This window comes from Athalia rosae, chromosome 5, assembly GCF_917208135.1.
Source record: "Athalia rosae chromosome 5, iyAthRosa1.1, whole genome shotgun sequence".
Classification (NCBI taxonomy): Eukaryota; Metazoa; Arthropoda; class Insecta; order Hymenoptera; family Athaliidae; genus Athalia; species Athalia rosae.
The window spans coordinates 17423026-17446988 of record NC_064030.1 but is presented as its reverse complement, the minus strand read 5'-3'; the positions used below and the strand labels follow the sequence as shown (position 1 = coordinate 17446988).

Sequence of the window (23963 nt, the reverse complement as noted above, 5' to 3'; positions counted from 1 at the left end):
TGATTACAGGGTGCGAAAAAATTGTGCCCTCAGTGCAACATGATCACATCGCCGGCGGATTTGCGACGCATTTACATGTGAGGCTGCTGCGGTCGTCGTCGTCGTCGTCGTCGTCGTTCGCACGGTCGTTGAAAGTGCAGGTCGTTGAAAGTTCACTTGACTTTTACTAGCCAAATTCAAATCTCTGTCGCCTCCCCCCCTCCCCCCTCCCCCCGCCCCCCGATGCACACTTGTATATTTGTATCATATATTATTATTGTACTTTAAATCGAAGGAGGAGAAGTAAGACGTCGCCACGCATTCGGTACCGTAGTAAGTTAATTATCTAGACTATATATCTTCAAAAGAGTACACGTGCGTATTATACATACTTATATTATAAATATTATACATATTATTATTATTATTATTATTATTGTTATCACGTCAACACGTCGTCGTCACATCGGTTCGTTGAAATCGTCATCGTATTGCACGGAATAGGAATTATTCAATTGAAAACAAATTTAGAGAACACCCGCAGCCTCTCTATATCTACTATCTCGAAACATCGTCGAGGGTATTGTCTATTTGTAACAACTATTAACGCTAACCCACATCGTCCATGGACGAAGAAAAATAATTGTCTTATGTGAATTATCGAAAATCCGTAAAAAAAAAAAAAAACCGACCGAGTTTTCTTTTGAATTCTTCTCTCGCGATCATCGTTCTCTTCGTTGTTCTCTTTGTTCCGTATCTTTTTCCCTCTTCTTCAATTCGTACTAATCATTTTGTAAACAAGTATTTATTTTTGTATTTATTTATCGTAGAGTCGAGCCTACAAACATTATTTCTAGAACGTCGTCTCGCGTATACGCGCTACAATAGAAACGAAAGCAAACGAACAAAATTTAAAAGCGAGATATACGCGGGCTCGCGTCCTTTTGACGTGAGACGAAACTCTCGCGTTCCAACGGACCCGCATCCGGTATACACATATGAATATGCGCGCGTTATGCGTACACCTCGTGGAAAAATAAACGGCTCTAAAATTGGAGGGTCGCCCTGCGAAGGTCCAGCCGTCTCGGGGTGACCTCTCGACATTGCCGATTGATTTATCCGCCCCCCGGGATCCGCGTGAAAAACAAACTCGTTATATTTATCGCGTCGTTCTCGTTACGATCTCGAGCGGCACCAGCGATCGGAATCCGGAAGTGATTTTTGTCGTCTCACTTCCCGATTCAGCTCGCAACTTTTGTATCATTCGACGATTGAAACATTTTTTCCACGCGTCGCTTTACGTACAGGTGAAGAATCCTCGATGTTACTCATCATTCGCCGATTGTTATTACACTCGATATAATTTGCCGTAGAATTTTTTTAGCTGGAAAAATCGTCGCCCCTGACACGTGGATCGGCGAGTCGATTCGCGATAGGTGGAATATTTAAGACGACTGAGGTCGATCGGATACCCTCGCACTCGTCGTGGATTCCGACGAGTTTTTATTATGTTTTTGTTTTTGTGTGTGTTTTTCGTTTCTCTTCGACCTTGCAGGGGTGACGAACGCACAGCCGCAATGATTTTTCAATTCCACGCAAAATCTGAAGTGAGTAAAAATAGATTGTAAATAACGAGAAAAAAAATGAAAAAAAGGCAGACGTAGAACAGGGGCGCGCGCGAGGCGAACCCTCGCGCGACGAGCGAAACCAAACGAAATAAAAATCTGAAAAGAAAAACTGTACTCAATAAAAATGGCCATGGAATGTGTAAAGAGACGAGAGATTATCTGTATACCGCGCGGCAGCGATGCCGTTGCACCTGTACAATCGTTGAAATTATTTCCCATTTTCGACTATGTTTTAGTTCCCCGCATTTTTTTTCCCCCCGGGACCGCTCCTTTTCCCCCCCACTATCGACATTAGCGGCGAGAAGCGTAACGGAAATACACATGGGGTATCAACGTTACGAGGTTCCCGCGACCGGAGGGAAAAACCTCCGGGGTGAAAAACCGACAAAATGGCGGAGTTATGCGAGACATTTGTAACCGGGCTGCGGATACGGCGAGGAGGAGGAGGTACTACGGGGGGGTGGAATGTTCTCTCCGGCGGAACTCGGGACGGTGACCGTGATAAAACGAGCCACCCCTCGCCCACCCCTTTTTATCCCCGGAAGGTTCCCCGTTCGCTAGAGAGACGTAACTATGCCCGGCCTCGCGAAACCACCTCGGGTTATGCTCGAAACGGAGATCGGAAGCGCGCTAACGAGCCGAGCCGGTCGAAGGTACGCGAAGAACCCGCAGAGGAGGACGAGGATGAAATCGAGCAAGAGGTAGGCGGAGGTAAGTAAACGCCACGCCTTCTTTTCTCAGTCTTTCCTCCTTCCCTCTTAACCCCTCACCCCTCTTTCTCGCTCCGCTTCCTCAAATTTTTGCCCCGTTCGCCGGGGCGCGGAGGGGGAAAGAGAAAAGATAAAATAAAATTGCCCTATATCGATCGCCCCTCAACATCCGGCTGAGAATCCGCGGGGCGGTTTGTGTTTTTTTTTTTTCTCTTTTTTTTTCTTTTTTTATTATTTCTCCGCTTCGGATTCGAAATTTCGAAGATTTTTTCCGAACTCCACGGAGTCCGAGGGACACGATCCTCCGGTGGAGAAGCTTCGTTGTTTTTCGCCGGCAGCGAGACGCGCGACCCTCGGAGGGTGTTCGACGGGGACGGGGCTCGAAGGAGGACGCCGTCTCCGTTCAACTCTCACCCTCTGGTCCTCCCGGTTCTCCGACACTCCGAAGTGGGGAGCGAGAGGAGCAAGAGAGTGAGAAAAGTGGGGGCTGGTCCATATACTTCCCGAACCAACCGCCGAACATCGTTGCTTCTACGCCTGCGAACGTGTTCAAAAAATACAGAAGCACCGCCCTCCGGAGTGTAGTAAAGCCGAGTACGCAGTCGCCCGATCCTAGGAGGTTTAATACGAACGAACCTACCACCTACCTACCTACCTACCTACCTACCTACCTACCTACCCACCCCCGCGTTAACCCCCGACCCCCGCGTACCTTCCGTGCCCGACGTAACGTCGTCGCGACGCCGTCCTATAAAACGTTAACAACGTTGCACACGCCCCTTTTCGACTTTCCGGGGTGTCAGGTGTTCCCGTTCACCTTCACCCGACGGAGACCGTCACCTACACCCTCGCTTTTACCTACGTCGCACCTACGACGCACGCCTCAAAAAGGAGCCCCACGCCTACGCGGGACAGGTGCAGGGGGCGGTCGTTTTGTACGTGTGTGGCGATTTTGCGGTTGTCGTCGTCGTAACGCCCGCGAAACGGGATTCCGTCGGTGCCCTTTGCGTTCTGTAACACGTCGCGTTACACAAGGCCGTACAGGTTTACGTGCGTCGGTGAACAATGTTCCCTCGGGAATGGCACCCGAGCTCTTTAATTGCCTCCGTGCAGTATACCACCAATGGCGCTCTGCAGCTTTTGCAGATAACCATTTTACAGAAGTTAGCAAGGAAATGACAAAGCTCAGCGGTAAAATTATCGCCTCAGACGACGACGTTTTACTCGACAGAGGACCGCGACCCGCGGTCGTTGACCCCTAAGATTGATTGACCCGTGCGACGAACGGCTCCTTTTTTTTCCGAGAGATAATTCAGGTAGCACACCCTCCAGCGTGTATATCGAGTCAGCGCCCGCGACCGTTACAATGTTACAGCGTTACAGCGTTTCGCCCTGAGCTCGCGACGTTGGAACCGCGCCACGCCCGACGACGTCGACTTCGTCGTTTCGAAATTGTTGATAGCCTCGGGAACGTAACGTATCGTGATGACCTTGAATCCGATGAGGGTGAATTCGAAACAGGCGCGAGCGGTGTAATCTGGTTACCTTCGATCCGCCATCGCTGCAGCCCTTGCGCGCTATCGAAAATTGCGAGATCGTTGATTCGAGGAGAGCCTTTGGGATTTCGGGGACAAGAGACGGATCGTATGAGGCGTTTAACAAATATATTAGTTTATTTCTATATTATTTTATAATAGACGGTATACGTATTCATTTGTACATATACCTATATATATTTATATATATATATATATATGTAATAATATATTTAATATCTACGTTTTTCATCAATATCGAGGTGATAATATTCAAATAGGACTTGATTCGTATGGCATGAAACACGTATGTTATCCTTCGTTAAAAATAAGATCATAGAATAAGGCACATTATCGGTACGTCGATGACTGTAGACGCGCGACTGATCCTAATATACATTCGGACAAGGGCCGAGAATAAAATCGATCGTTACACGTTAAAACTAGCGGTCGAAATCGAAGGCTGACGGAGGATGTTGGTTTCGTCGATTGCAACAATTTGGAGATGGTTCGATCGCCGAGCTTTCGTCTCCGAAGGTGACGTCCGCCGATAATAGCGAGACGCATTTTTTTTGATTCGTTTACCGATTCGCTCGATTTTTTTTCTCGTTTTTTTCCATCGGACGTAAATCTGACGAGTCCGACCGTGTAACGTACGGGAGATAGGAATAGAAAAAATCGATCCGATCGGTAAACGAATGAAAAAAATGCGTCTCGCCGTAATCGGCGGTCGATCGGACGACGACGACGATGATGATTTTTTTTTTGGGGGGGTGGGGGGTGGGGGGGGATGACGAAGGGGGATCGCCTCAGACCTCGACCTTGTAGGGCGATCCGGGAATATGATCGTCTCCCCATTTCACCAGTACGATGTACTCGCCGCGTTCGCGTACCAGGTAACTCACGTTGTAATTGTGTCTTCCGGTGTGCTTGACGTAGACCTCCTCGCAAGGACCCTTCGGTCCGTGGATACCGACGAAGAGGATGTTGTTCCCTGAAAAATTGGACAACGAGAAAAATTACGAGCGTGTCACATTTCGATTTTGAACAGCGAAGGGAAACGAGGTCTCACCGGCCTCCCCGGCGTTTACGGTGAACTGATTCTGCTTGCCGAGGTAGGCCTTTTTCAGGCCCATGCCTTTGCTGGTGACCTTGGTGGCGTCGGATTTGAACAGGGGTAGAACCGGTCCGACTTGCTTGGACTTTGATATTTTCTGTACCGTCTCGACGACGACGGTGCTCGTCTCCTGGGCCCCTCTCTCCGCCAGGTCGGCACCTGCGAACAAAACTCGCGGTCAGGAAGCGGTGGAACTTCCGCGCGGATCGATATATCCGCCACGGCGGCAGCTCAGCTACCGACGGGAGAAGCGTTACCAACGCGTCCCGCGATATCCGACGCTACAAATTCGACGGTCAATAATATCCCGAGTCCCTTCGTAGAAATCGCGCGGTCCGTCGACGAATTCGTAATTCGTCTCTCTTTCTCTCTTTCTCTCTGTTTTTTTTTCGCTTCGTCATTTCCATGCGATTTCTGGAACGAGGAATCGATCGATCGATATCACTCACCGATGCACGATACTTTGTAAGGAGAGCCGACGATGTGGTAGCCGTCGTACTTGATGCTGATGTAGTAGTCGCCGGGTACCAGCGGCGTGTACCTGACCTTGTAGCCCTCTTCGACCTCCGTGCAGTCCATGGCTACCCTGCTGGGACCGTCGACCGTAACGGCGAGCGAACCGGCGCCCGCGTTGCACGTGTCGATCACGAAGTCCGTCTTCTGCCCCGTCTTGATCTCCTTGAGACCGTTACCGTAGGCGTGAAGGGCTGCGGGGTCGGCGTCGACCTTGCCGACCTTGATGCGGAACGGGCTGCCCGGTATGTGGACACCGTTGAACTTCAGGTGGATGTTGTGGATACCGTTCTCGCGGGCCATGAATCTCACCGAGTACGTCTCCGAATCGATCGACTGGATGAAACAGTCGTCCTCCGTTCCGCTCGGCGAAACGATCTGGAGGGAAAAATAACGGTGAGACAAAATCGATGTCGGCGTTACGCCCGGTGTTCGAACGAGTGTCGAGTGCGACTCGGACGGGGAAAATTAGCGGGGAAACGGGACATCGCGTCCGAGTAACGGCGGAGTGCGAGAAAAGCGTGTTTTCAAGGCAGCACGGAAAGGCGCGCGTTGCCTAGGCGCGATGACGCGGCTAGGCAACGAGCTTTCGCAAGCGGCGTGTTCTATTCCTGGCTTCTGGTTCGCGGGAAAGGCTGGTAATTTTTAGTGCGCTACCAAAAGTTGCGATCGATCTTCGTCGAGAGCGCTTCTGGATGTTATTTTTCGAGTATCTGGTGGACCTACCTTAGAATCCAGTTCGCCCTTGGCGTCGTTTTTGCGTACGAGGAAGGTCGCCGGTTTGTCGGGCTGTACTCCGCTGTCGGGGAATTGGGCCACCTCCAGTTTGTGGGCATCACCGACCGCCGGCGATATGTACACCTTGTGCGGTGAGTCGGGGATGTGCTGATCGTTGAACTTGATGCCGACGCGGTACTCGCCTGGGGATAACGGTTCATATTATACATCAGGGTGGATTATTTCGAGCGGGGGGGGGGGAAAAAACGCGCGTAGGTCCGCAATGGATTCCCGACGGCCCAACGACGTCGAACGTCGAGCGCGCGTAAAGCGGGCGGGGGGGGGGGGGGGGGGGGGGGCTACGTCGGTCGCGCTCCCCGGCAATCCCTGCAACGCGACCGGACGACCCTCTTTTCAAAACTGATAGGCGTGTTAGTTTGCGAATGACTGACCGTCCTCGTCGTCGTCGTCGAGCGGCCCCGCGCCGTTGCCGGTGAGGGTGATTTGCTTCGACGCCTTGAAGGTGGCCATCCTCCGTAGGGTGCGGGCTGACGGCGATCTGCGGGGGGTGTGTGTGCGACGACGACAACAACGACGACGGGGGGGAGGAGAGAAAAATCCGACGGAAAGGGATAGGCGAAGAGGAAAGGTGGACGCGGAGTGCGAGCGATAACCGGGGGGGAAGTGCGATGATAACGGCGACGATGATGCAAACGCAGCTGTTCAGCGGAGCCTAGAGCGCGCGCCACTGCCTCACGCCGACTTTTCCGACGGAAAATCTGACCGCCGTTCCCGAATCGCCCCCCTCGACCGCCCCGTCCTCCCCGACGGCACGCGTGCCCCACCCCTCGCCGAACACCCGGCCCAAATATAACTCCGGGCCACGCAGCGCCAACGAGGCACGGTCATACGGAGCCGCGGGCGCCTACACTCCGCCAAAATATGAATCTCCCCGAGCAAATATAGAAGCGAGGGTATTTCTGGAACGCCACGACGTCGTAGCGTCCAACCCCGTTCCCTCCGAGCCCCGAACGACGCTGGCGAACCTCGTCCCACCCTCGCGCGGCACTCCGATCGATTGCGAAATGCAGTCCCCCCCTCCCTCCCGCCCTCGATCTCATCCGGAATTCCGACGTCGACGATTACGCGTCGTCCCGCGCCACTCACCAGGGTCCCCGGCGACGTAGCTGACGTAGCAGCTGCCGTCCTTCCTGTCTTTGAAGTCGATCTGGGCCTTGCTCGGGCCCTCCACCGAGACCGCCAAGGTTCCGGCACCGGCCTCCCGCGTCCAGATGTTGAACTCGCAGGGCTGGCCCTGCTCGCCCCTCTCGAGGCCGGGCCCTCCGGCGTGGACGCGGTGGGCGCCGCCGTCCCTCAGGGGACCCACGGTGAACTGGAAGGGCGAGCCGGGTATGTGCATCTCCTTGTAGCGCACGGAGACCGTGTGAACGCCGAGTTCCTTGGGTACGAAGGCGACGGCGTAGAGTCCGTCCTCGACCTCCTTGATCTCCGCGTCCTCCGTGACGCCGCCGGGCGACGTCACGGTAGCCGCCAGATCGAACGACGTTATGCCGGGCATCTTGAAGGTCAGCTTGCACTGGCTGCCGACCTCGGTTATCGGTACCGCCTCCCTCTTGCGCTGGATCTTCTCGCGCTGACGGTTGCTACCCTCGCCCGCTACCTTCACCGTGAACGGCGAACCCTCGACGTGGTGATCGGCGAACTTCAGGTTCATTATGTAGTAGCCGGGCTCGGTCGGTCGGTAGGAGATGTTCAGGGTGCCGTCGTCGTTGTCCTTGCACTGGATCTCCGCCTTGCTGGGTCCCTCCATCGAGAGGGAGAGCCCGCCGAAGCCAGCGTTCCTGGTGTCGATCGAGAAGGTGTTCTCCACGTGGGTCTTGCCCTCCTTCAGCGCGTTACCGGTGATCTTCACCTTCTTCGCGTCCCCCACCTCCCGCTCCTGCACGTCGATCTTGAACGGGGAGTTCGGTATGTGCTTGCCCATCCGTTTCACGGAGACGGTGTGCGCCCCGGGCTCGCGGGGGGTGAACGAAACGCACATGTTGCCGCTGGGCAGTTTCTTGAGGAAGGCCGGCTCCTCGAGGCCGCTGGGCGCGGTGATGGAGGCGTTGAGGGCGCGGATGTCCTCCTCGGAAACGTTTCCGGGCAGGGTGACCTCGCTCGACGATCCGACGGATATCTGGTTCCGCTTGCGGCCCTCGCCTGTAGACGAAAATCGTTAGAGAGGGAAACGTAAACACGGTGTATCGCTAGTACGACAGACGCACACGCACGCAGACGTATGTATTTATCGCCGTTAGTCGTTTCCGACGTGAGTCAGAATCGCGGGGATCCGCGATATTATTATTGGAATTGAGGGTGAAATCTAAAAGTGGTCAAGGGATCCGGTTATAGTGTATCGTGTCTGTCCGAAGAAGAAGCGTTTTTAAAAATGTATTTCAGTCGACGTTAGCCGCTAGCGAGAGATCTATTTGTATCAATTCGCGGTTTGTCGTTTCGGTGGCGATTACACGAACGACGGATGTATAATTTCGTTTTCGCCAAAGAGTTTTATTTATTCGCTTTGCGATCCAACGGGGGAGAGAGAGGAGAGAGGAGAGGGGACCGTGGGGTGTGAACGCCGAAATCGCTTCTTCTCCGCACGGATTCGATTCGATTCGAATCCAAATCCAAATCCAAAAAAGAAAAAAGTCCAACGTTTGGCAGAGTTCGATTACCCGTTATCTTCGATACGTAGGGGCTGCCCTTGATGTGCTTGTCCGCGAATTTCACGGATATCTTGTACTCGCCGGGTGCGGTGGGCAGGTAGGACACTGATACGGTGCCGTCCTTGTTGTCGTGGCAGGATATCTCGGCCTTGCTGGGCCCCTCGACGGCGAGTGATAGTCCGCCGGCGCCGGCGCCCTTCGTCGATATGGTGAAATTGCCGGGTTCGCCGCAAACGCCGTGGCTGAGTCCGGGACCGTAAGCGGTCACGTAACCGCTGGACAGCGAGTCGACGTGGAACTTGAACGGGGAACCTGGAAAACGTAAGACGTCGTCGTGGTGAATCGTCGGGATCGGAGGGGGCGCGGGGGGGTTTTCGTCTTTGCGAAATTATTCCCGAGGCGACCGTAGCCCGCTCACCCTGAACATGCTCGCCGTTGAACTTCACGTAGACCTCGTGGAGACCCTCTTCCCTGGGCCCGTACTTTATGGAGACCGTACCGTCGCGGTTGTCCTCGATCTCCGGTTTGTCCACGTTTCCACTGGGCATTTTCACCTCGGCTGTGGGAAACAGAGAAAGAAAATTGGAACGTTTGAACGACGGTGGTGGGTAATGGGCGCGTTTCGTCGACGAAACGACGGAGATATTCGCGAGACGCGGAAGGTGGCGGAAGAATTCGGCGAGTATGGAAAATTCGTCCGAACCTTTTTTCGTCTCGATGTGGAATATGCTCTGGAAACAGAGAGGCTCGAAGTTAAGCCCCGGCCCCTTCGCCTCCTCGCTACCGTCCTTGATCGACAATTGGGCGTAGCAGATCGGACGTTCGGCGCGATCGAATTCGCTGCAGGTCAAAGTTTTGAACCAGACGCGATAAAATGTCGACAACTCTTGCCACGTAGTGACCACTTCTTCGGGCTGATCCCAAAACATCTCCGAACGGCCGACGAAACGTTAATGACCCTCTCTCGTTCTAACGTACCGAAAATCATTCGTGCGAACAATCGATCAAACCGCTGCTCCCATTTTTCGATTATACGATCGTCGCCGGTCGTCGTTCGATTTTCGTTATTTTTTTTTTTATCGTCGACGGCCGATCGAAATATCGGCAAGAAATCGGTTCCTTGTCGTTCGGACGGACACTTGTTTCCGAGGAATGTAAACGCGCGTCGCGCGTTTACATTCGGAACCGATTCGTTGCCGTTTATTCAAACAACCGGTAGGAAGCGGCTGCGCCCTTTTCGATAAACTCTTCCCTCCGTTTACGTTATATCCGGATACAATTTACGACCCGTCCGTCCGAGACGCGCTACGAAACACGAATGGGACGTAACACGTCCCACACACGAGAAGTCAACGACTAATTCGACACCATAATTCCGATTTGAGAAAAAAAAAATCAAAAATCAACGATCACTTGTTCACACGGAAACTGTTCGCGCGGATCGGAGGATCACTTTTTTTTTGCACTCTAAAAATCGCGGAGCGAAAGTTTCGAAAAGGGCGACGCCTTCCGACTTCCTCAGATTCTACGGGGGCGAGCGGCAGTTTGATCGTAAAATAGGAAAATTCACCAAACACGATAAAACCTCGGCGAAATTGACGAACGAACGGTGGAGTATCGATCGATATGCCGATCACCGATCTGCCGAACGATATGCCGAGAACGTGAGTCGGTTGTTCGCGGGACTTTGCGGCGTTGTAAAATCCAACTCCGTCTTCTCCAGTGAAGGAACACTCAGAGGCGCATCTCTGACACGACTGAGGTAGGAAAAGACGTGGCGCTCGGTTACTATCAATACGTCGGGCTCGCCAGCCGAGGTCGCCATCCGAATTCTTCTCCAGAAGCCAACAGGATGCGGTATATATATATATATAAAAGCCGACTCTCTCCGATCCGCGCTAATTTACAGGCAAAAGACACCGCGGAGATCGGGGTGCTCTGACGCAAATTGCCCGCGGATCGGGGGGGTCAACTCCGTCGCCCCCCGTGTCATCCTATCCCAGGTATCCCTGGCCGATCTTCACGGCTCGACGCCGCGGACGCCGCGGACGCCTGGGCCAGGAATCCGTCCGGTACAGGTAGTCGAACGGCTGCCACCTCACGTAAAAATAATATCGTTCTGGCACAAATTTCCGAGCGAGTCTAATTCGGGCTTCGACGGATGAATTGAAATTTATTATCAATCATCGATCGCTACGCGCCCGCTATTGGAACGTTATCGGACCCGCTGCCCCCCCCCCCCCCAAACGCCGCGGACTCGCCGAATTTACCCCGTGCGGCGAACGCGCCGCACGTGCGCCGCGCGGAATTTTTTTTTTTCCCCCCAACGTCTTTCGCGATCTTTGGTAACGAATTAGCGCGATCCGTCGATCGATCGAGCGAGTATTTCTGGACGTAGATTAGGAGAATTGGAAGAATTTCAAAGAAACTCTTTCGGATCGGTTTATGAGCGAAGGGGCTTACGAGAGGAGAGAGAGAGAAAATTTTTTTATACGACCCCCAGGGATACCGAAATAGAAGTCGCGCTCCGTATTGGATTTTTTGGTTTTTCTTTTTACTATTTTTTTTTTTTTTTTCTTTTTTCTCTCCACCCGAGTCGGACGGACAGCCGTGAAAAAAATTATGACACCAGGAAGAATCCGGCGAGGCTATGGACAAAATTTAGAATCGAATAAATAAAATTTTACGAGTCTACCGAATCGCGTCGAAATAAACCGTTCCCTATCTGCGGTAATTCGTTTTTTCGAAAAAATGTCTTTCCCTAGCATATCGTCCTCGGAAAATGCCTGGGCTGATTTTCTTAAGATAGCAAAATTTGGCGCAGGCGTACGCCGACTTTCGATTTTTGGTCCGGGCTCCTTTTTTCTTGGTTTTCTTTTTTTTTCGCTTCTCTATCTTCGCCGCAAAGTACCCCGCACAGGAAACGAAGGAGACGCTCCGTTCCCTCCGTCCCGTCGCCCGGACCCGGGCCAAAAGAAACACAGCCGAGATATCGTCCTCCCGTCCGAGAGCGACAGCCACCCGACGGACCGTCCGTAGCAATTCGCGACGCCAGATTAAGATCCCTCATGAATTACCGGTGATTGAAACCAGGGGGGTGATACGACGCGGTGCCATAATTCAAAGTCGCCGTACAGTCGCTGGCAGCGGCGGCTGTTTCGCTCGCCCGAGAGAGTCGTGGATTCCGTAACGCGGGAAGCGCCCCGACGGTCGCGGAACCGCCCGACGGACGAGTCGACTCGATCGCGCCCTTCGTCATTTCAGCGCCGCAACGCCGCGACGGTACGGAGTCGTCGCGAGGAGTCGAAAGATCGGAAGACGGAAGGTTTGATCGTAATTTTTTTCGTCCGTGCCGTCGCGAACGCGTCCTCGCCACCGGAGGTTCGGGGACGCCGGGGGGGTAAACGCATCCGGCGATACTTAATCACGCGATATTAACGCCGCTACGAGAAGCTGGGGCGGATCATATTTTTGGCGGGGACGATTTCGCGCGTCGACCCGAACGAAATTGAACCTGGTCCCGTCCGTCACCCGACGCTCGCGCGCCCCCCCGCCCCCGACCTTCTCCTCCTCATCCTCCTCCTCTTCGCCGCGACGCCAACGATTTTCCGCTATTTCGACGGATGCCGAGCGCCCCGACGCTCGTTCGTCGCTAATTAATCGGTTCCGCCGTCAAACCGCAGCGTTACTTCGAACGGAACGCGAGCGTCGGTTCCACTCGGGGCGGCGGATTTCGGTTCCTTCTTTCGTCGACTCGGAACCCCGACGGATCCGACGTTGTTGTATTTTTTTTGGCCCGCGTCCACCGATCGCTGATCGCTCGTTGCGTCCGGTAGCCGCGGTTGTTCCCGAGACTTTTCAATCGAGATCGCGTACGAGGGCGAGCGATTCGTATCGGGAGGAGTCGAACTACGTCGCCCCGTCGAATCTGGATCACCCGAAGGAACCGACGCCCCCGTTCCCTCGAGGATCTTCCTCCGTCCGTTTTGCGTAGCGATTATTTCAACGGAGAGGGATAGTTCCAAGGGCGATCTTTGATCTCGTCCGGTCGGACCCGACGTAGAACGTAAAACTTCGCTAACAAACATAATGTCCGGTTGGTCGGGTATCGACCGACTTACCGAGAGCGACGCTTACGATCGTCCGAAGTTATTTTAAATCCTGTTTACAATCTACCGCCGTTTCGCAGCTGTGTAAATCAAATTTTAATGCTGATTTCCCCCACCCCCCTCCCCCTCCCCTCACCGATGTTAACACGGCGTAATCCCAGTTCTGGCTGGAAACGCGTTAAATACCTGCAGCGCCCGACGGCGAAACGTACGACGCGCGATCGACGGAGATGTTGAAAATAAACCAACCGTAACGTTTCCGCGTTATAACGCACGCGAGTCCGGAAACTCGCTTCGAATCCACGCGAGAATTACCTTCCCTTACTCGAGTCACCCGCTTCCCCATTGTCCTTCCGCGAGGACCGTCGACACGACACCTCTTCCCGTTGACCTCGGTCCCGCGGGAGGGTGGAATAGAAATCGATCGCTACGAACCGGATGAAATACTCACATGTTACCACGCCGCCGGTCGAAGGTAGAAGCAGATGGTTGAGCTGAACGTCGCGGAACTTTAATTTCGTCGCGTCCTTCTGGGCGGTGCTCCTCTTGGTGGTGACGCTCGAACTTTCCTGAAGGGTGGTGCTGCTGGTGCTCCTCTCTTCGAGTAGGTGTTGCTGGACGGAACTCTTCCTCCGTTGGCTCTTCTGGCTGCTGCTGTGCTCTCTGTACTCCTCCGACGCCTGCGGAACAGGGTGGAAAGGTCTCCGTTAATTCCGATCGGTATCGCCCGCGGGATCGGGGGGGGGACGACGACTTTGGGGATATATTCCTCCCGGTTAATTGCGGAAGTCGGGACTCGCGATTCCGTGGGTATCGGACGGGACGTTTGTCATATCGAGCCAGAGAGGCAACGTTCGATATGGGTCGCGGTTGCGGAACGGCGCTGAAAAATTTTCCACGAGACACGCGGCGTTGCGGCTTACGGCGAACTGGCTACGCGTGACTCCGGGGAAACAATCGAGAGTACCGAGGCCACAATGGGGAGGGCTGGTCGTATTTTAGTGTCTAGGCGGGCGGGCGGGCAACGGTGATTTTCCCCTACCCAGCGATCGCAAATCGAAACGATCTAACGCTAAGGGTAAACGACGACGACTCGGCGTCCGCCTGCACCGGCGACGGTTCTACCGTCGCAACTCTTTCCCCGTGCGCGTAAGGCCCCAGGGCGGGCGCGAGATCGGCGATGTCCTAGCCGAAAAACCGGGATACCGGTCGGAGTCGCTATTTCTGATCTTTTAACGTCGTTCGCTTAACGAAAATCTAGGAACGAAACGACAGTTGGCCGCCCAGCTGCCGCGCCGTATATCTCGTCCACCTTCGCAAACGATTCGACGCCGAGCGTGTCGTCGTATTGAAAAATAAAAGAGCTCCCGGCGCGGAGTCGCTTTCGGGACGTTCCCTCCTTCCTTCCTTTCCCTCGGGATCGATCGGATCGAACGACGACCGATATTTTCACCGAATCGGGCGTCGGAGCGCAAAAAAAAAAAGGACCTCCGCTCCCCCCCGCCCCCCGAGGAAAATCGGTTGAGGAAAGAATCCAAGGGAGATGACGCAACGGCGTGTCACGTGCCGGTAAAAGAATGCATCGGATCTATAGCCGCGTTGCGTCAAGGGTGCCAGGAATTTCGAGGAAATGCGAAAATCGTGGGCAGAGCTCCTCACGAATGTGTCGCAATCGGAGCCGGTAGCGGAGAGACCGAGGCGGAGCTCGGTGTTTAATTTAACGCGGGGCATTAATTCAACGCGCCTTCGCTCCCCGACATCGTCGAGTGTCTCCCTTCCGCCTCCGCCCCCGCCACCCCCCCGCCCCGCGCTCTATGCTTATAAATTTTGCGAAAGCTTCGGAGCCACTCGAAATAGGCCAGGAGGAGAGAGAGAGAGACCCGCGGGCTCTCGTTACGCGTCGCTTTCCGGATTCGACGTGACACACGCGTTGCCCCCGTTGCGCGATTGTTCGTCAGCTGGAAGAGAGAGCGGCGAAATTTGAGATAAGCGCGGTTTTCACCGGCGTTCGATTTTCCTCCGGAATAGAAATAGGAAAAAGTGGACGCGGACGAGTATGCGACGATCAACGAAGCGAGATACGCCGAATTGGAGCAGCACCAAGTTGACGCGGACGGCCTCCCCGTTACGGTGTACGGAAATATTTAATTATCCGGAACCGCGGCTCGCGCTATGAAAACACGAATTATCGGACCATGCGGATTAAACGGACGTTGGGCAACGAAGAGCGGACAAAACGCAATATTTTCGGTTATTATTTCCGATCGACGGGGCGAAGTCTGGATCGACTTTCCGGAAGTCGTTGGACGGCCGAGCGGCGGAAATGAAGCAAAAACCGGACGGGAAGGAGATCGACGAACGAAACGTCGTCTCTTTCCGCCCCCCGGCTGTCGAGGGTATCGAAAGCGGCGCTGATCGGGGAGGGGGGCGAACGGATCGGTTGGAGTGCGCGGGGGGGTAGCTTTATGACTCTAAAGATCGTTACTTGGCAAATGGTCCTCGGTGGCGAGCTCGGTGGCAGATTTCCGGTTGCAGCGTCGCCGACGGGATCGGCGAAGACGGAGCGGAGAAAGATCCTCGTTCGACTTTGACGCGCGCGGTGACGAACGGAGTAGCGAGACGACGAGGCGTGGATTACGAATTAGCCGATGCGATCGGGCAGAGCCTTCGAAGAGAACTGTGTTACTGGAGTAGCTCGTCGACAATATCCTGTACGTGTTAGTCTCTATAGTTAGATCGGTTCGACTCCCACCGGCAAACTCCGGTGAAAACGCTTACGGGAACACCGCCGCCCGTCATCGGATTCAACCTACGAATTTTCCGCGTCGCGTACGAAATCGCCGCGAACCGCACGCAGGACGAACTCGCGACGAGAAATTCGCCGGTGGAAAACGACCCGATCCGCAGCGACGAATGTCCCGCGATTGGTTGCGAATCCGGAGGAAAAACCTTCCTCGTCTCGGTATCGACGTTCGGAATCCCGTCGACGTCGACGATGAGACAATCGAAGGTTTTTCGGGGCTCCTCCGTCGCGACGCCGGTTTTATTTATACGATCCGGAGTTATTTCAGTTTCCATCATTTTTCCCATTCCCGTTTCCCCGTCGATTCCCACAATTTACAGGCGGAGGAAATATCGGGGTAATAATAGAAGCCACGCGACCGTTACTCGCGATCGTCCGGAGCTTTCGTACTCACCACAAAAGTGTAGAAACCTTCGGGAACCGGTTGACCCCCGAACTTGATGCTCAGCGTGTATTCGCCGGCGTCGGCCACCTTGTAGTAGACGTTGACGGTGCCGTCGCCGTTGTCCTCGATGTCGATGTCGACGGCGTCGCTGAAATTATTGGGAAAAATTCAGACGGAACGTCCGGCGACGACGGAATCGGTTCCAGCGTGGAACGGCGCGCGTTTCGACGGAGAGACCGCGGTTATCCCTCGTCTAAATTTCGCCAAAGACGATATATTTATGTAACGCGGTACTCGTTGAGCGACCCAGATATCCTACGTGGCGATGCTCTATAAACGGGATCGTAGGCCGGACGAGATACCGCGACGTTGAAAACTATACCTATGCGGATTCTGGATATCCGAGACGCTAAAGGCGATTCGATCGGATCTCCGGGGTGCTTTTCCCAATGGCGAAAGGGTGCGGCAACCCCGAGCGGTGCAAGCGTCGCGTGTCGCTCGAGGGTAACGGGGACGAGGGGGTCGATTTTACAGGTGTTTATCAATCGCCAGGTAGCATCTAAAACGCTTTCGTTCCCCTCCGCTCCTTTATTCGGCTGATCGTTTACCGTAAATCAACGAAAGTCGTTCAGTTTGCATCGGAGTATGAAGCGGTGCGAGAGTCCCGCTGCCAGCGCACGAGGTCGTAAATCAACGCTGACGCAGAACTGACGAATTTCGTGACAGGTGTTGATGCCAAAACCGCGGAGAGATAGGATCGCGGGGAGAAGATATTTTTTTCTTTGTTCGGTCACCGCGATATCGAGTTGTTGACGAATATTTTTTGCTTCTTCTTCTTCTTTATTTTGCCGATTTCGTTTCGGCGCAAAAACGTGAGAATGATAAAACGTACGAACGATTTGGCGACGTTAATTTCCCGTCTATTTCACAGTTATCGTATAATTAGCGTCGTCGCGAGATTGAAAATCGTCCGTACAGCTCTGCCAAACGGAGACCCTCTCGCCTCTCTTTCGGAAGCCGGTGTATACGAAAGCCCCGACTAAGCCCAGCGTCATTTACCATCGCGATCTTTCGACAATTTCAACAAGTCGTAGATATACGAAAAATTAGAAACCGACCGGCAGCTGCTTCCATATCCTATGCGAGCATTTTTTTTTTTTCTTTTCGAACTATTTTTGCTGCGGCGAATTTATAAACCGCGCATTCCGCCGCAAGTCGAACCCGAAGCGAAGCAAATCGAAGCGAAGCGAACCAAAAAAAAAAGAAACGGAATTTATTCGGCGATTCGAAGTACCCGGATTTTTACTCTCCGTCGCGGTGCGTTCGGATCGTCCGGTCGAGTCGGGCTATCGGAGGCGACACTTTTAACGAGTTGATCGCGAAATCGAAAAACTGGCGCCCGTTCAAATTCTTCCGATTCTATTGAATATCAAAATTCGTAGACTCATTGCCGCTTGACTTCCCCAGTCGCTTTCATCTCGGCTTGGCGTGGAACAATCCGAGCGTGCAGATTGTGATTTTCAGCTGTGCCGCAGACGTTCGCCAAACCATCAGTTGAATGCAAAACATCGCGTGCCACTTAAAATTAACAAGAGGAACACTGTCTCGCGGAGGGGCGACGCTTCGATGCGTTGCGATTTTACGCGGGTGCACCACGTCGTCGTTAGAATAGCCGTGCTAATTACCGTTGATCGCCGAACGCGACGACGATCACCGACGAAGATCGATCGCACGATTTCGTATTATTTTTTCTTTTCGCTACTTTCGAAATTCCGTTCGACGGATAATCCGAGGGCGTTTTTTTTTTTCCTTCAACGAGCAAAGCCGTAATTTTGCCGATTTCAATCCACTCGGAGGTGGGAGTGGTTTTAAAAATAGTCAGATTTTACGTTACCGAAGTAACGAATTAAAGAATCAAAAATACCCCCGATAAATAAGGTCAGCCGGTGAATTTATTAATATCCGGAATTTTTTAACGCGCCCCGCATCCTGCCTCAATGTGTAATAATTCGTGAAGCTAGAGGCGCGAACGAATTCGACGAATCTAAGTATGTTGCAAATCGGTAGCACCACCGTCGCCAAGGAATTCGCCCTGGAATACAAGCGCTACGTTGGACTGGAACTCGAAATATGTTTTCGCGTGGTGCGAAGAGACGTTTAAAACGAAAAACAGGATAACGACAATCGTCGCACCGCGACGGAACGAAAAATCTGTAAGAATCGTCGCGTCACGTCCGACGAATGTTCACCCCCCCCCCTCCCCCCCTATCGACGTTACGGTCGTTACAAAGTATCGGCCGTTCGTAACGACGAGGTAACGCGCCTATCCGTGCCAAAATCATCGAGCACGCGACACCGGCGTATCTACCATCTGAGAATTTCGCAAGGCCCTCGTTGGCACCTTCCTCTTGTTAGGTTTTCAATTAATTATAATTGCGGCGAACGAATAATTCCCGGGTAAAAAACATCAACGGAGGGTGCGTCGAAATTGGCCAATGGCGAAAATTAGAATTATCTCCGCGCGCTCACCTTCCGGACGTGGAACGTATGCGGCAGGTGACGGCGCCGCGACCCGCGTTCTCCGTGTCCACCGTGATGCAGTACTCCTCGCCCTGGGCCAGGGTCCGCTGTATGCCCTCCTTTATTTTACACTGATTGGCCGAGCCGGTCGACTGGCTCTGCACCGTCACAGGGGAGCCCGGCACCTCCTTGCCACCGTATTTCACGTTCACCTTGTACGCCCCGCAGTCGTCCGGCAGATAAGCGGCCTTGAACTTTCCGTCGCCGATGTCCTGGACCTCCACCTTGCGCGGCCTCTGATCTGGTCCCTGGACAAACGAGGGGGAGAGGGTGGGTCGTTGGGCGGGATCCGAACGAGAAGCACCGTGAACTTACCAGAACTTGAACCTCGAGGTCGCCGTAGCCCGCGTTCGAGGTGTCCACGAAGAACTCCGTGGGGAAGGAGGCGAGCAATTTGGGCGCCACGCCGGGCCCCGACAGAACGACCTTGCCGGGCTCGACGGTCGGATTGACCTTGATTTTGAACGGGCTGCCCGCCACGTCCTGTCCGCCGTAGGTGACGCCGACCTGAACGTTGCTGCCGGCGACCGGTGGCTGGTAGGTCACCTCGTAGACGCCTTCCCCGACGTCGTTTATGTCCGGCTTCTGGATCGAGCCCTTGTCCGTCTTCAGTTTGACGTCGAGCTGGGCGACACCCGAATTCGACGTGTCGACGATGAATTTGGCGGGTATCCCTTCGCGAACCTTGTCGGGATCGAGTCCCGGACCCACCGCGGTCACCTCGTTCGGGTCGACCACCTTCTCCACCTGGACCTTGAACGGTGATCCGGGTATGTGCTGATCGGCGAACTTTATCGCTATGTCGTAATCGCCGGGCTCCGTCGGCACGTACTCCACGCTGCACGAACCGTTGTAGTTGTCCTTGCAGGTCATCCTAGCCTCGCTGGTGCCCTCGATCGCCAGCCCTAGACCCCCGGTGCCCGCGCCCTTCGTCTCCACCGTGAACTGGTTCGACTTTCCGACGCAGCCCTTCTCGAGCCCGGGTCCGTAAGCCCTGCACTTGCTCGGGTCGCATCCCTTTTTCACGTTGACGGAGAACGGCGAGCCCGGGATCGGGACGTTGTCGTATAGGATGTCTATGGTGTGGGGACCTTCTTCGAAGGGGGTGTAGCTCACTCGGTATGTGCCGTCCGCTTGCGGAGTTATCACTTTTTCGGTTCTCGCGCCGCTGGGATTGGTGACGGTGCAGGACACCTTGCCGTCGTCGCCCTTCGTCTTCGCGATCGCCCTCGTGTCCACGGTGAAATCGGTCGCGCTGTTCACGTACAGACCTAGAAACGAGGGTCGTCAATATCGAGGGGATCTTTGATTTTGAGTGTTTTTGTTTCTGTTTTTTTGGATTTTGGATTTTGAGTCACGTTAATCCCTGGGATGTATCGGAGAATCGATCAGCGAAACGTGTGTGCGTCAGTCGAGCGTACCGAGGTGTTCATTCTCAGGCTCCTAACGTCGACGTTATCGGATGCGAAGGAATTACGTCACTCGCTAATAGGTCTATTGTTCGATTGTAAACGGCCGCCGTCAAGGTCACGCCACTCCGTCGGCGTACGGATCGAGGTGAGTCGTCGATTCGCGCGACGCGTTCCAGAGGAAGTTATTAAAAATCGTCGGACGATCGATCGTGTGCATTGTTTTTTTTCACACATTTTCTTATCTGATCTTTTCTCCTTGAACACACAATTTTTTCATGAAAACACTATTCGTCGTCGTCGTCGTCGTCGTCGTCGCGTTAACGGTGAATCGTTCTACTCTCAACTACGGAGCGGATGCAGATTCTCACAGTGCACACGAACTCGTGTTTGTTAGTAAACAGAATAGAAGAGGGGAAAAAAAATCCAAGGTCCGCGCATCCGTCAGCCTGCTGATCGAATCGCTTGCGAGAACGTTGGCCAAATCGTCAATCAATCAATCAGTCAATCAATCAATCAAACAATCCATCAATCGATTAAACAATCACAAAAAAAAAAAAAAAACATTCGGCAACAGGCGAGGGGAGAGAAAAAGGGGCGGAAAGAATTTTTTTACGTTTATGTACAAAGTCGTTCTGCGTAATGACAAAACAGGGGATGCACGTCATGCGTCACTGAAATAGATAGCAAGCGACAGATCACGCGGCTCCTAACCGTGAGGTTGAATGCCGTTCCCCGAGACCTTGATCTTGGAGAGGTCGGCCTCGGGCGCCACGAGCGCTTGGAAGGGCGACCCCGGTATGTGACGTTCGTTGAAAGTGATGTTGATCCCGTAGTCGCCGAGTTCCGTGGGGAGGTAGGCGACGGAGCAGGTGCCGTCGCCGTTGTCGCGACAGTTTATGGCCGCCTCGCAGGGGCCTTCGACGGTAACGCCGAGCCCGCCCTGCCCGGCGCCCCTGGTGTCGATAACGAACTCGGCGGGCTTGTTGACCACGCCGCGCGACAGCCCCGGGCCCTTCGCCCTGACCTTGGCGGGGTCGCTGCCGTGAACGCAGGTCAGCCGGTAGGGCTGCGGGGTTATCGGCTCCCCCCCGAAACTCACGCCGAGCAGGTACTCCCCGAGTTCCGTGGGGGTGAAGTTCACCAGGAAACCCTCGTGGGTGGGCACGATGTGGGCCTTGACGCGGTTCCCCGAGGGGGTGGTGATCGCCACTTGAACCTCCGCCTTCCCAGCGTCTTTCGTTATAACGCGAAACTGCTGGAGACTGTTCACCGGTGCGGCTAGTACAGTCGGCAGATGCAAACAGCGTTTTAAAAAACGGTGCTCGACAACGTTCCGTCGGTAGTTTTCTAACCGCTAGACGTTCCGACGATCGTCGGGACGAACGACCGAAAAATCGACGATCCGAAACGGGCGAGGGGACGAGCACCGTCGGGGCTACTCTACGAAATACCGAGGGAACCGAAATCCTCGCCTCGCACTACCGATGAAAATAGACAAAGAAAAAGAGACACGACCGATTACTCACTTGGTTCCAGTCCGTCGACTTTGATCTTCGACACGTCGACGTGGGGCTGGACGTTGACCTTTATCGGTGACTTGGGGACCTTCAGACCTCCGTACTTGAGGTCCACCGTGTAGTTACCCGGCTGGGGGGCGACGTAGTCGACGGTGTACGTGCCGTCCTCGTTGTCGCTCAGCGTTATCGGCAGATCGCGGCCCTCCGGACTCGCCATGGAGACGTCCAGGGCGCCGGGACCCGCCTCGCGACAGTCGACGTTGAAGTGCGTCGGCGTGTTCGTTTTCACACCCTTGTCGAGACCCGGACCGAACGCCTGAACCATCGCTGGGTTCAGGGGCGCCGCGACGCCGACCCTGTACGGTGATTTTTTCGTACCAACGCCGCCGTAGTTCACCTGAGAATTTCGGAGATGGATTAGATTCGCGCGCCGCGGCAGTCGCTCGCTACTCTTTTCACCTCTGTTACCTGAATGTTGTGCTGGGACCCCGAGGTCGGCGTGTAATGAGCCTGAATGGTTCCGTCTCGCTTGTCCTCGAGCTTGACCGGGACAGGGCGACCCAGCGCGTCTTGGATTTCGACCTCCAAGGGCGCTTTGCCGGCCTTCTTGCAGTCCACCGTGAAGTTCGTGGGCTTGTCCCGCGCCACACCGTCGGGCTGGATCCCCGGACCGTGGACTTCGACCTGCAAACGATCCGTCGATCCGTTAAGAAATCAGGGAACCGGTTCTCGGGTCGATTCGAACAGTTTGGGGGGAAATTTGAGATCGGCCCGACCTTGTCCGGATCGTAGTCGACCTTCGGCAGGATTTCCGCCATGTAGGGCGACTTGGGTATGTCCTCGTCGTCGCACTTGATGTGGACGGAGTATTGTCCGGGCGACGTCGGGTAGTAGGTGACGTCGGCGGTGCCGTCGCCGTTGTCGTGGCAGTCGATCTTAGCCTTGGAAGGCCCTTCGATGGAGAAGCCGAGGCCCCCGGTCTCGCCGTTGGTGTCGACGGTGAACTTGGCCGGGTAGCCGACGACCCCGCCGTGCAGCCCCGGCCCGAAAACCCTGATGGCCGATTCCTTGTAAGGGCCGACGTTCACGTCGTAGGGCGACTTGTGAATTTCCTTGCCGTTGAACGTCACCATCACAACGTGACGACCCTCTTTCAGCGGCGTGTAATCGCAGTGGTAGGTCGTAGGGTCGATTTTGGCGATCCTGCGAAAAAATAAAATAGAAAAATAGAAAATCAAAACGTTCCGATTCAACCGATCGCGGATTCGATTCGATCGCGATTCTCACCGAACTGGCAGGTTGACGCCGCCGGGCGCGATCACCCTCGCTTCCGGGACTCCTTCTCCGGCGTCTTTGGTGACGATCTTGAAATCGGCGACGTCCTTCACTCGGACTCCCTTCGGCTGGAGTCCTCTGCCGAACGCGCGGCATTTGTTGGCGTCCGAAACCGGCGATACCCTAACGCCGATCGGGCTTCCGGGTATCGGTTTACCGGCGAAGAAAATGTTCACCGAATGCAGACCGATCACCGGTGAAACGTACTCGCAGCGCCAGACGTCCGGCGAGGTTTGCCGAAGTTTTACCGGCACGGAGGTGTTCGAACCCTGAGGAAATCGAAGGAAATCGATCGATCGTTCGTCGAATTTTTCGGCAGCGGGTTCGGGGAACCCGGGGGACTTCGAACTGACCTGAGGATCGAGGATGATGACTTCCGGTACGCCGCGTCCGGCGTCCTTGGTGAACACGTCGAAGAAGGTGGGTCTGTTGACGGCGACGCCGTCGGGCTGGAGCCCCGGGCCGCTGGCGCTGACCTTCGCGGGATCGCCGGCGTGACCTTCGACGCTGACCGTGTAGGGACTCTTGGGAATCGGTCTTCCGGCGAACTGGATCTTCACTTTGTGGGGACCCTCGACCTTCGGGGTGTAGGACACCGCGTAAGTGAGATTCCTGTCTTTGTTGAACCTGACGTCGGCCTGCGAAAATTCACGACGATTAAGTGCATGATTCGGAATTCCAAGGGACTCGGGGGGTCCGGCGTCCGCGGCGAAGCTGCGGGGGACAATTATATTCACCGGAAGTTTGGCGCCCTTGGGATCCTCGACGACCACCTCGACGTTTCCTTTGCCGGCGGAGAAGGTCTCCACGGTGAAATTGGCGGGAGCACCGACGACCGGTCCGGTCGGCTCGATCCCTGGACCGTAGGCTCGTACTCTGGACGATCGAACAGAG

At 54.5% G+C, this 23963-nt stretch overlaps 2 protein-coding genes across 16 annotated transcripts in view; one reads left to right on the top strand and one right to left on the bottom strand.

Annotated features, from left to right (window-relative positions):
* The window catches only part of LOC105687412 (E3 ubiquitin-protein ligase Rnf220-like), a 57753-nt gene extending 56061 nt beyond the window's left edge, over positions 1 to 1692 (top strand). For all 9 annotated transcript variants that reach the window (XM_048654975.1, XM_020853137.2, XM_025746213.2 and 6 more), the window contains one exon: positions 10 to 1692. In XM_048654975.1, the coding sequence (XP_048510932.1) occupies positions 10 to 81 (72 nt within the window). In that variant the 3' untranslated portion in view covers positions 82 to 1692. The remainder of the gene's footprint in view (positions 1 to 9) is intronic.
* Positions 1693 to 4469: 2777 nt separating this feature from the next.
* The window catches only part of LOC105687337 (filamin-A), a 28192-nt gene continuing 8698 nt past the window's right edge, over positions 4470 to 23963 (bottom strand). For 2 of the 7 annotated variants that reach the window (XM_012402902.3, XM_012402903.3), the window contains 18 exons: positions 23807 to 23945; positions 23423 to 23707; positions 23022 to 23338; positions 22511 to 22937; positions 22203 to 22418; positions 21744 to 22131; positions 20929 to 21495; positions 19121 to 20076; positions 18755 to 19053; positions 16235 to 16373; positions 13489 to 13717; positions 9347 to 9487; positions 8938 to 9240; positions 7367 to 8422; positions 6209 to 6402; positions 5419 to 5860; positions 4925 to 5128; positions 4470 to 4846 (listed from right to left, as the gene is read on the bottom strand). In XM_012402902.3, the coding sequence (XP_012258325.2) occupies positions 4662 to 4846; positions 4925 to 5128; positions 5419 to 5860; positions 6209 to 6402; positions 7367 to 8422; positions 8938 to 9240; positions 9347 to 9487; positions 13489 to 13717; positions 16235 to 16373; positions 18755 to 19053; positions 19121 to 20076; positions 20929 to 21495; positions 21744 to 22131; positions 22203 to 22418; positions 22511 to 22937; positions 23022 to 23338; positions 23423 to 23707; positions 23807 to 23945 (6487 nt within the window). In that variant the 3' untranslated portion in view covers positions 4470 to 4661. Of the gene's footprint in view, positions 4847 to 4924; positions 5129 to 5418; positions 5861 to 6208; positions 6403 to 7366; positions 8423 to 8937; positions 9241 to 9346; positions 9488 to 9631; positions 9898 to 10498; positions 10653 to 13488; positions 13718 to 15522; positions 15672 to 16234; positions 16374 to 18754; positions 19054 to 19120; positions 20077 to 20928; positions 21496 to 21743; positions 22132 to 22202; positions 22419 to 22510; positions 22938 to 23021; positions 23339 to 23422; positions 23708 to 23806; positions 23946 to 23963 lie in introns of those variants that run through there. The other 5 variants (XM_012402904.3, XM_048656256.1, XM_012402909.3 and 2 more) reach the window with 4 other exon arrangements.